The sequence below is a fragment of the Lygodium microphyllum genome, chromosome 11 (genome assembly GCF_053477565.2).
Source record: "Lygodium microphyllum isolate KBCC chromosome 11, Lygodium_microphyllum_v1.1.10, whole genome shotgun sequence".
Lineage (NCBI taxonomy): Eukaryota > Viridiplantae > Streptophyta > Polypodiopsida > Schizaeales > Lygodiaceae > Lygodium > Lygodium microphyllum.
This window is the reverse complement of record NC_141145.1, coordinates 155,734,690-155,746,789: the sequence shown is the minus strand read 5'-3', so window position 1 is coordinate 155,746,789 and position 12,100 is coordinate 155,734,690. Positions and strand designations below refer to the sequence as shown.

At 39.3% G+C, this 12,100-nt stretch overlaps 1 protein-coding gene across 5 annotated transcripts in view; it reads right to left on the bottom strand.

Annotated features, from left to right (window-relative positions):
- The window catches only part of LOC148029565 (uncharacterized), a 136,507-nt gene that overhangs the window by 11,245 nt on the left and 113,162 nt on the right, over nucleotides 1-12,100 (bottom strand). For 4 of the 5 annotated variants that reach the window (XM_087688434.1, XM_087688436.1, XM_087688433.1 and 1 more), the window contains exons 11-12: nucleotides 7,939-8,076; nucleotides 7,697-7,766 (exon numbers count right to left, since the gene is read on the bottom strand). In XM_087688434.1, the coding sequence (XP_087544560.1) occupies nucleotides 7,697-7,766; nucleotides 7,939-8,076 (208 nt within the window). The remainder of the gene's footprint in view (nucleotides 1-7,696; nucleotides 7,767-7,938; nucleotides 8,077-12,100) is intronic. The other variant, XM_087688437.1, reaches the window with a different exon arrangement.

The following is a 12,100-nucleotide window of genomic DNA, read 5'->3' as shown; positions in this document are numbered from 1 at the left end:
GTGAATGTTCTATCTCTGCTAGATGCAATAATTGCTAGAAGGATATCCCCTCTAGAGAAGAGACCAATCCAGGTTTTGGAGGTAATTGTATCTATCTGGTAATCTCTGATCTCAAATAATGATTAAATAGAAGAGGTAGTCTCCTCTTCTCTTCGATAACATGAAGAGCCTAATTAATCTCAATAATAGGACTCTAACCAATAGGCTACACTATATTAGCAATTCTCATCAAACGCATCCATATGCCAACAAGTATGACTAAACCTATTTCGGTAACATTATAATGTTAAAGATGGAGATGGCAACTATCGACTCAACACACAGTGTAGACAGTAAAGAGAGTGAGAGTGTAGACATAACTCGACACACAATAGATTCAAAGTGTGTAAATCAAGTACAAAGTACAACCCTTAGAGCTTGGGGTTGTGTAAGTGCCTTAAGGTGCATTCACACTTGAAAGTGTGTAAAGTGCGGTAAGTTTCCAAACTATGTAACATGAACACACAAATAGAGAATAATGTGACTGGGGGAAGAAACCTCTCTTATAGAGAGTAAAAATTACCCCAATGTCCTACTACAGATCACCAATACTCTTTTGTGAGTGTAGGCATAAGTCAAACCCAACAAACCCCCTTGGAGTGAAAAGTGATCGACATACAAGGATCATCCACCAAAGGAGATCAAATGTAAAGCATTACGAAATGCTTCAAATTTGTCACGAGGAAGAGCTTTAGTGAAGATGTCTTCCACATTGTTGTTGGTAGGACAGTAGACAAGGCTGGTATCTCCTACATGTAGCCTCTATCTAACAAAGTGACAATGTATCTCTATATTTTTGTGTGTGCATGAAACACTAAGTTCCGTGCCACTACAATGGCACTCTGATTGTGAGACTTATTTTTGCTAAATTCTGAGTATTCTTATATTGTTCTTTTCATTCTATTTCATGTGAATGGTATGATCAAAGTGACACCTTGAAATTAAATCTACACTCTATGTCAATGTACATACATATATGCATTTTGATACCAATATTCGGTGAACAAGGGGCGGCACACATGGAGAAATGGGTGGCAACTCTTGGGTGGCGGCCACTACAAAACGATGGCCATAGGGCATGCAACGCAACAACTGCTGCTAAAGGGCCAAGCTATAGGCAATGCACCTTGCTGGGCAAGGTGGCTATGCGATAGAGCTACAGTCGAAGTTGTGTCTACTGTTGCAGCTGGCATGGGAGCTACTACCTAATTGAACCTTGAGCTGGATTGATGAGAAGCTTGGCGAACCTTTAGCTCTGATACCAAATGTTGAAGATGGAGATGACAACTATCAACTCAACACACAGTGTAGACAATAGAGAGAGTGAGAGTGTAGACATAGCTCGACACACGATAGATTCAAAGTGTGTGAATCAAGTACAAAGTACAACCCTTAGGCCTTAGGATTGTGTAAGTGCCTTAAGGTGTGTTCACACCCGAAAGTGTGTAAAGTGTGGAAAAGTAACCGAACTATGTAAGATAAACACACAAGTAGAGAATAATGTGACTAGGGAGAAAAACCCTCTCTTACGGAGAGTAAAAAGTACCCCAGTATCCTATTACGGATCACTCACACTTCTTTGTGTGTGTAGGCGTGAGTCAAATCCAACATATAATTCCCAAAAGTCTTGAGATGGATGATCAACAACCCTCCACAAGCTTTTACACTAGCATCCCTTATCAAGATCATAAGCCCCCACATTTAATCTCGCCTATTGATAATTCCATATCCTTAAGCACATGCATTCATAGTCACTAGAAACGCTTAGTCCTCTTTCGTGTTTCAAGATTTCAAGGTTTTGTTTTGCATTTCATTTCGAACTACCTTGAGGTTTGGAGGTTTCAAAAAGTATTGTTTATAAAAATTAAAACTACTATGTATTGATAATACTAGAGGAAGAAAAATAGATCATGTATAGCATTATTAGAGGAAGAAAACATATCCATAAAATGAAAATGTTCATTCCACCTAGATCTTGGAGTCAAAAGTCAAAAGCCTAAAACCAAAACATCCATTTCACCTATTGATTTAGAAATTGCCGTTCATGAATCACAAATCAAAAGGGATAGTCTACAATACACATATAATACATAATATAAAGTGAAAGTAGAAACTGATACTCATGAGTGGAAAACCTTGTAGGAAGGCAGTTTTGGTTGAGGTGGAGGCCCAAGGTAGAGGGGAAGCTAGAACCTAGAGGAGTGTGTGGAAGAGGTGGAGGATAAAGCGCACGAAGAGATCAAGAGGAGGAGGAGGAGGAGGAGGAGGAGGAGGAGGAGAAGGTGGTGGTGGTGGTGGTGGTGGTGGTGGTGGTGGTGGTGGTGGTGGTGGTGGGATGTTTCAATAAAAGAAACTCTTAAAAAAACCTTTTCATTTTGCAACCCTGCTTCATGAAACGAAACAATGGAGAAAGAGATGAAAGAGATGATTAGGCATGCAAGGAGGGTGGCATCAAATACAAACTATAAAAGAAAAATAGACCACATGTTCTTTTTAATTTAAAAAAAAAACTTTTTTTAAATTGTTTTGCAATTTTCTTTTTCATTTTGTGACCTTGTTTCGTGAAACAACATGAAACATTTTGCATGTTTCGAGGTTTCACATTTTGCCAAGACAAAACATGTTTTTGGTTACTATACATGTATTGGTTAAGTGATCACTCACTTCATTAAACTGCTGGCCTTAACCATATGCAAATATATTCTTTCACTTATACAAAATGCATATACTATATTTCCCTCAAAACTGCCACTAGTATGAACATGGTGCCCACCTTCAAAATAGGCAAATAGACGGGATACGAATCCTTTGTACATACATAATTCATCCCTTCAAAAGAGTTGCATCAAGGTTACACTTTTGAACAACTAAGGTAAAGAGCATGGTTAATCTCAATAAGAGGAGAACACTACCCAATACACTACAACACAGTAGCAATTCTCATCAAATGCATCCATATGCCAACTAGTAGGTCTCAATCCATTTGGTGATATTATAGTTCCCAAATGTCTCGTGATAGATGGCACTTCTTCCCCACACTCCCCTGCGCTTTGGCTATTATCAGATACACATGAGAGAGGGTAATGAGATCAAAACTGCTTTTAGGACTGATCATGGGCTTTATCATTTTCTAGTGATTCCTTTTGGATTGACTAATACCCTCGCCACATTTTAGAGCCTCATGAATAAAATCTTACACCCCTTCCTGCTCGTTTTGACATTCTCATTTACAACAAATCACAAGAGGAGCACTTGGCACATGCCTAAAGGGTGTTTGATGTCTTGAGAAAGCACAAGTTATTTCCCCGAGGCCCAGCCCCTCTTTGCATAAGTTATTCAAGATGCTTCCCTCTACCTCCCTTGATTATTGGAAGCAACTCATGCTTTCACTAATAATGGTGTTCCTCTTTCTTTTGCATGCAGTGTTATTGACTCATGGGTTCTCACTTTATGCAAGTGTACAAGCAACCTCTAGTCCAACATTGGAGCAATGCATAGGCCAATATGTTGCCGTCTAAGCCATCAACCAAGTGACAATACAATAACTACCATTCATATAGATTTCTCTCATCTTAATCATATTAATCAATAACCTTTTCAAACCTGTAGTGGACACTTGACAACCTAGAATGTAAGAACATCCATTGTAGTGGAGTATTGCCCAAGAAATTCATTGTTGGACAAGAGCTCCAACCGTTGGATGGATATATATCCTTCTCCAATCATGTGAAATATATTAAGGATAATATAGCTAATATTAACACTACATTATATTGGGTACATGAAAAGACATTCTATTAATTAGGGGTCTACACACCCTTCCCTTGCCCAATTGAACATGGTTAGACTCTAGCATCCGAAGGGCCATATGGTTATAGATCGCCGACCATTGTCCACATGGAAAAGAAATTTTGACTATCAGGACCGGTCCTTTGTTGCGGAGCTTATATACATCGGTTTTGGCCCACGTATGTCTCAATTGTACTATCAATGCTCATGCTTCCTCGTGGGTTATGTTGAATGGTGGTGTCACTAAGCCTTTTCCTCTTGCATGCTCAGTTAGACAGGGCTGCCCGTTGAGTCCTTTGTTTTCTATTTTGGCGACCCATCCACTACTCACCATGTTATCCCATATGGTGGTCACTCTTGACTTGTTTATCCCTTCCTTTTGGACAGCATTTCATTGCTCAGTCATTAGAAGATGACACATTCATGATTCTGAACGCAGAAAGGGATGATCTTTGCAAGGCATTGGATATTTGGAATCTTTTTTACCATGCTTTTGGACTCCATATTAATGCTGCAAAATCCTCCCTCATCAGCTATATAGAATCTGATTTTCAGTTGGAATGCCAGGGTATGGTAGTACCCCGTAGGAATGTTAGCAGACATCTGGGATACCCCTTGGGGAAGTCCCACGCTTTGCCCTTTCATGTACGTCTCAAAGTTGCACAGACCATCATGTTACCCATGCTTACCACTACCTTGAATGCTCTTACCAAGCAGATCCATTTCATGCTGTGGAAAAAGGACTCCTTGCATGCAGGCATTTCTTGGAATTCTTGGAGTCATGTTTGCAGTGTGGCATCTGCATAAAGGTAGCTGTTTTTTGTCTGTCTACTCAAAAAAGAAGAAGAAGCTGCCAGCTTTTCGAGCTCAAAAGTGCTGAAATCAAGGAAAGCTACTGCATGTACTTGTATCCACTTCCAGTAAGCCATTCTAACAATAGATTATCATCAAGATGTCTGCTGAAGAAACCATAAAAGACCGAGTGCTGCACTGATAAAGTTGCTTTTACTGTCAAGAAGTGACCAAGACATATTTTTATTCCAAGTCTGCCATAAGACAGAGAAACCAAGTGCTTCAACAGGTGCAGCTGTTTCTCTTTCAAATGTCTGGAGATTACTTGCTTTCTCTGTCCAAAATAAGCTGATTAGAGCTTCCAAATAGGATGCTAGCTGAACAGAATTAGGTCTCGGTGAAACCTAGAAGGCTTTTGCTTAATTTTCTACAAAGCATGGACTTATGATTCTTATTTCTGTTGCATCACTGATATGCACATCTCTGACCAAGGATCTTCATCTTGCAGGCTCAAAATTTAGAACAGCAGTTTGTAGGATATGCAAATGTGCTTGCATTAGCTATAATTATGTTTGAGCATCAAATGTACATCGCAATAGGCCTTTTACCCTAGTGTTGTGTTCAATGTGCAAATATTCTCAAAACCTATCGTGAATGTCAATATCCTCTAGTGGAATGTGCGGTCTTAGTTGTCTAGATGGATTGATATGTTTTTGTTATAGGAGCACAAGCTCTCACACTTACATGTGAGTCTTGTGTACTTCCATGAGGATCTGTCAGGTTTCACCTATTGGCAATACTCTGTTGGTGCCAAGTTCCAACATTGGAAAGGATGCATGTTTACCTTGGTTTGACAGAGTCTTCTTTCTTGTGTTGGAGACGATAATAGTATTGCTACAATTTTGGTAATACTGGCCATAATTTATTGGCATAGTCCACTTATATTTCTTCCCATAGCAGCTAAGACGTGTTTCTTTCAGTTTGAAACTTATGAAACGTTTCTTTAAGTACCAAATGTTTCTGAGTGTAAAAAACGCGGATTTTTTTTTGAGTTGGAACCCAAAACATAGTTTTTTTGACAAAAATTGTTGGGCAATGTTAAACATGATGATAATGATGATGTGTAAAGACTTGTGGCTCAAGATTTTGGATGAGAGACTGATTTTTCTGTGATTTTGTTTAGTTATTAGACTTCATCAATTTAGTATTTATTCTTGTCTTGAGAGTTGATTATCATACGACTTTAGTCTCATTTATGAGTTATTTATTATATATTATGATTCATTCTCGATTTTGAAATTTTGTCAATTTGTTTTGAAATGAGAATCATGATGTTGCAACTTGACTCAGTCCATATTATAGATAGCCTATTTACATGTTTATTTCAATTTTATTTGTAAGTTTGTATGATATGTATGAATCATAATGTTTGAGTTCTAGACCATCCTATAGCTTGTCCAAAGACTAACTTTGACATAAGTGACAAGTCAATAACTTTGACATATGTAATGTATTATTCTCAATTGACTCTAATATCACTCAAGGTCAATTGGTCATTCTTTGTTTAAGAGAGAGTTCCATAGAGGTTTAGAACCTCTTTCCCTGTATTTAAAAAAACTATGAAAAATCTCTATTTTAAAAAACCCGTGTTTCTTATTTTACCCCCTCTTGAAAGAAACTTACGAAACATGTTTCTAACGTTTCGTTTCTAAGCATTTCTGATGTTTCTGGATGCTATGTTTCTTCCCATTTCTTAACCTATAATGAACTATGTCCTATCTACAAAACCCATATGAAACGTGCCATTTCAAAACTCATGGCAACATTGGTAAGGTGGGGCAGTTGGCAATCACTGCCCTTTCATACCATGCCTTTTTTCTTTTTTGCTATAGATGCCCCTACTTCAGCTGTGGATCCCTAATCCTATTGTTTGTAACAATTGTGATCAATGTTATAGGGAGTACAGTGGATGTTGATAGTCCACAGGATGTTCTTCTGAGGGACCCCTTCTGTTTGTAGGTGATTGGGACCTCTGAGGTTCATCTCTCTACCCCACCTAGCCATTCTGAGCAAATACATCAAGGTCAAGTCATAGTTTTGGTAGAAAAAAGTGATACTTCTAAAGAAGATCAGCACAACCGTCCTGCTCAAGCAATCCACATGCCTGACGCATGATACCTCAAGAGCCATCTTGACAGATGCAAATACAAAAATGAAGAGGAGTTGTAGTCTATAAAATCCTTGACGTGCTGGAGCTTGTGAAGCTACCTTGTTGCCCAATGACATAAACAGGGATGTTCCAGAAGTTGGAGCTGGTGTACCCTTGTTGTGCATAGTAGCATGACTAATTGGTTCCTGAGTACTTATCCTGGCCATTCTCCCTTCTTGGAACTGCTATTAGTCTTATCACCTTTCAGATAACTTATTATCATTATCCAATTTGAGTCAAGAAGTCCCCTGACTTTAAGCCCTCTTTAAGTTCCTCCTCTATCATAGATTTTCAGAATACCCTATGCATGATTCAGTAACCAGTGGTCCTTTCTGTAGATAACCTTTTTCACTTTATGTACTTGTAATTATGGTGTTAATCTACAGGACGCATAGCATGTTCCTAGTATTCATGGATCACTTGCTGGCATCCCTAAATACAATCCTATGCATTTCTCAGGATGCTGCATAGCAGATCTCACATTTGTTTCAGCTACTCCTTCAGAAGGCTTAACCACAATCAGTCTATAAAAAGCTACACTAGGTGCTGAATTGAAAAAAAAAAAAAAAAAGAAGAGTGCAAACTACATTTTAGATATTTTCATCTAGCCCCTATTGGAGGATTTAAGAATTATTTCACACTCTAATAATTATTTCATATTCAATAGAGTGTATTATGTGAAAAGCAAGCAGTTTATACATGTTTTATATAGGAAATAACATTTCCTGTGTACATCAATATTACATCATAATCTCTAAACACAGATAAGTTAATTCTTATGTCCTTTGCTTCACCAATATAAACAAGACATGCTCTGAACCATTCAATTCAGTATATTAGGTGCAGTTAGAATAGATAAAAACGAACCGCTTTTATCGCGGTCAAGCCGTTTGAAGATATCAGTAACCTCTTTACAGTGTCTTTCATCCAACATGGTCTACAAAGCACTTTATATGTTCAGGATCACAAAGAAAAAAGAAAAGTGATTCAACAAATGGGACAAGTTGCAACATTCCAGGATACTATAAATGTAATGTCATTTTCAAAATTATCTACCACACACAGGCTCATGGTAGCTTTTCTTCCTTTATTTGGATGTACAAGTCAACCTGGAATTTTTCTTTCAAAATATTTCTTGCTAAGACTTCTACATCATCTTGCTCTTTAAGCATAGACATCCTCTGCTTCCCTTCCTCTTTTCTTCTGCTGACATTGAAAATCCATGTTCCACTGCAAGCTTCTGTGCCCTGGATGTAAGTTTGTTTAAAGACCACCAGAAAAGTTCTTTTTGCTACAAGCATAACATGATCACAACATACCTGAATTTACTTCAAGCCAATGCTCCTAAACACTACCACCACTCAAAGGAAAAACAAGTTGCATCCTCTATGTTGAAATTCGCAAACTTGATTGGTTTAACCTGTTCCTTTGAAATTTGAATTCATTTAAAATAGTGCATTAGAGTTGGTCACTGATGAGTATTCAAAAGTTACGGTGCATCCATACATTTGTTAGAATAAAGATAGTGCCCACCTCCACTACATGACCCAACTGGGCATGCATTAGGGCCACACTTGCACACTTTAGGGATCGATACCATGTGGGCTAGCTCCTCAGAAACAAACAGTCACAATCACAGGATGGGATGGTCCTGAAAAATTTGCTCACTATGCATTTGGAGGCTGAGAATTTAGAATGCACAAATCTTGCATAGAAGTCTCAAATTGGGATTTCATTAACATTTTTGTATTGTCTCATAAAGAGCTTTCATAATACCTGCAGCATGAAAGCGCACAAAATCCCCAAGATCGCTAAACCCACGTTGGCACCAACACAGCACATCACACACTTAGAAGGCACATGAGCTCAACAAGGCATAGAATAAATGAACAAGGGCCCATCTTGAGGGAAGCAACTCATATTCATAAGGGAGCTATTTACAATTGATCACTGAAGGCACATAAGGGACCATGACACGGGTGAGGGCAGAGGTCACAACACACATCCAATTTAACTCAACACCATGGGTGAGGGAGCTTACACAAGAGAGAGCATTGCATCCCTCATACCCAAGTTCTTTTTGAGCTTCATTTGGTCCTTATGAACTCTTGGTCTCTTTTGGTTTAGCCAATGCACCAGCCACCGTCAATTACATCATGGAGCACATGTTTAGAAATCTTTTGTTCAGAGAAAATAAATTTCTAAAAATAACCCTTGGGAAAATCCTCGCAAATAAAACACAAAGCACAAGATAAACCCTTATGGATAACTACTTAGTATATTACAAGTGAAATAGTTGGGTAACCAACCAATCAGATGGGTTGTAGTACCAAACCATAGGAGTATCAAAGTAGTAGAAGGTCCATGAGTCTCATGTGAGAACAAAAGCATCTCTCCTTCTCATATACTTAAGAGTCACTCTCAATTTATCCTATCGACCATGGAATGTGTAGATAATCTCCATCTAGATCCTAAGGCTTTCCAATAGACATGCCATGTACATTAATGGTGACTGTGCCTTACTACAGACCTGCATGCCTCCTCTGCCTGGAGGCACAGCCCAACAAAGAGAAAGAGACAACGAACACCTCACTGCTCCCATTCCTTGAAGGCGCGCTCACATATGCATGATATGGATAAAGCTACTATAGCCTTGGATCTGATATGGACATCAAAGAAGACACAATGGAAGAAGACATGGTGCCCTGCATCAATGAGATGGTTCTGCTCCCCCTGATGTTCAGCCATATGTCAAATGCAGCAAGCATCTCCATGATGAATCTACTCCTGCTCCTGAGGCCCATGACTTGGATGATTCTCTGCCTCGCTTGTATGCTCAGGTGGCTTCTACTTCGCTAGACTTGCAAGAACCAAATTGGGATCAATTCCTCAAGTTTGCAAATTCTCTTTTGGAGGAGTATGTCAAACATAATCATCGAGCTGCTCCTACCTGCACGGAGAAGGAGATTTTGGATACATGGGTGAATACTTGAGAGGTTCTTCGCTCCTCCTCTACCTTTCACGAGCGTGTTGTCCTCTTCTTCACTCGCCAGATTTCCATGCTAGCCAAGATCCATCAATGACTAACATCTCATCTTCAAATTGATTGTGTGGAGGAGATCTTTGCTGGTCCACCTGGGTTCTGTTAGGTTGTTCTCCTTTTATCTTCTCCTCAATAAGCAGCCCCTATTCTTTGATAAGCAATTGGTGCATATCATTTCCTAGCATCCAATGGCAGATTCAGCAAGAGCTTATGCACAGTCAGGAGGCAAGACAAATGCCTAGATGGTATTTACAGACTATGAAAGATAGTCATTTGGATGCACCCATGTAAACGCCCCGAACAACGTAGTATGCTTAACAATGATGATATTCGCTTGTTTTTGAGATTTAATATAAAAGAGAATGAACACTTAAAGCTGAAAATGAAAATTACTCACAAAATTACAGCCATGAAAATGTAAAAGTAATGGAGACAAGATTGAGGGTTGAAGATGGGCAACCCCCCCCCCCCCCCCCCCCGAAGGAATGTATTTCTGCTCAACCCAAGTCCCTTAGGGAAAAGCTCAATTACAATCAACCTGAGAGTGAGGAGAAGTAATTCTCACTCTCACAAGATCATGCAAAGATGTACAAACACACATGCATTATCTATTATGCAATGATAAGAACTGATTTCTTTATAGTATGAGAGAAGAAAGAGGGGAAATTAGCCTTTCTCCATCGTTGAATAGTAGTACATGGATAGGGCTTGTTTCTTGTTGCTAAAATGGAAGAAAGAGCTTGAGAAGGAGGTGCTGTAATGAATTTACAGGCTTGCTGTCCTGTAAAACAGCAGTGATAGAAGAGGGAATATGGAGGAATTTGATAATGGAGAAGCGGGGAATGATGATGGGGATGGATGGGGCCAGTTTCTGGCTATCTGGGGGTGCTATACATGAGTTTACAGCAAAGAAAAATGATGCTGAATGAAGAAAAACGAGCTCTTATTTATAGGAGACGGAAGAGCTAGTACAAAAGGGAAAAGTGGAGTAGCACAAGACAAGTGTCCAGCCACATGTCATGAGATGTGACAAGTGGTGGGACACTTGGAAACTTGTGTGACAAGTGTCTTGACACTTGTCTCTTCTCTATGGCCTTCCTTTTTGGGCTGAATACTGTCAAGAATAGAAACAACCAAATTTAGTAAGCACAGTCAGAGTACAGAACTTACTATTTTTAGAATGACATCCCTATTTTTTAAGACTAGCATTTTTAGGCTAATTCGAGGCTCCTAAAATTTAGGGACCTCCTAAAATTTAGGGACCCCCCCTCCCCCCCCCCCCCCAAATATGGGTGCCATATGAAAGCTTTTTCCGTGTACATCGCAAAAACGGTATCAGAATCTTCATGTGACTTTCCTATGCAAAGAAATGTGCATTTCAAGCTTTCAGCCCACACATGCACATTATACAAGCATTTCATGATCATGCCATCTTGTTGATTGTAACTGTCTATTCTGGTGGATCTAGCCCACACTTGAAGGCATCAATCTTTTCTGTGTGCGAGTCTAACCCTGATATGCGTAAGTTCTGGTCACAGGCGCCCAATCGGCCATATACGTGGAAGTGTAAACTATCTTTTCTCTAACCCACCGCGTAGGTCCACCATAACCTGTGACTACTCATCAGTGGCCAGCTCCAATGCACTTTTCTTTATATCTAATTAGTGCAAAGGAAATAAATTTAATAAATCATTATATATACAAATTAATGAAAAAGGATACAAATTCTGTTTCTATAGAGTTGTGACAACCCATGGCTGGTCATACTAGAAGGCAAGCTCGTATGCATGATACTGCACATACCATGGAGTTCGTTATGGCAGCAAGCACCTTCGATGATGAGGAGCCTGAATGTTTTGAGGATGCACAACAGAGTGCGCATTGGATGGCAACAATGAAAGTTGAATTGGATTCTATCACTAAGAATCAAACATAGGATTTGGTGTCTTTGCCATTTGGGAAGAAAGCCATTGGAACAAAATGGATCTACAAGCTGAAACAGAATGCAGATGGATCCATTGACAAACACAAGGCAAGGCTTGTAGCTAAAGGCTATGCACAGAAAAAAGGCATTAACTATGAGAAGACATTTGCTCCTTCCTCCCGTATGACGACCATAAGGTCTATGGTTGCTTTGGCTGCTCATTATGGATGGACTGTGCATCAGTTGGATATTAAAACTGCATTTTTACATGGGAAACTTCATGAGGAAGTATATGTACAACAGC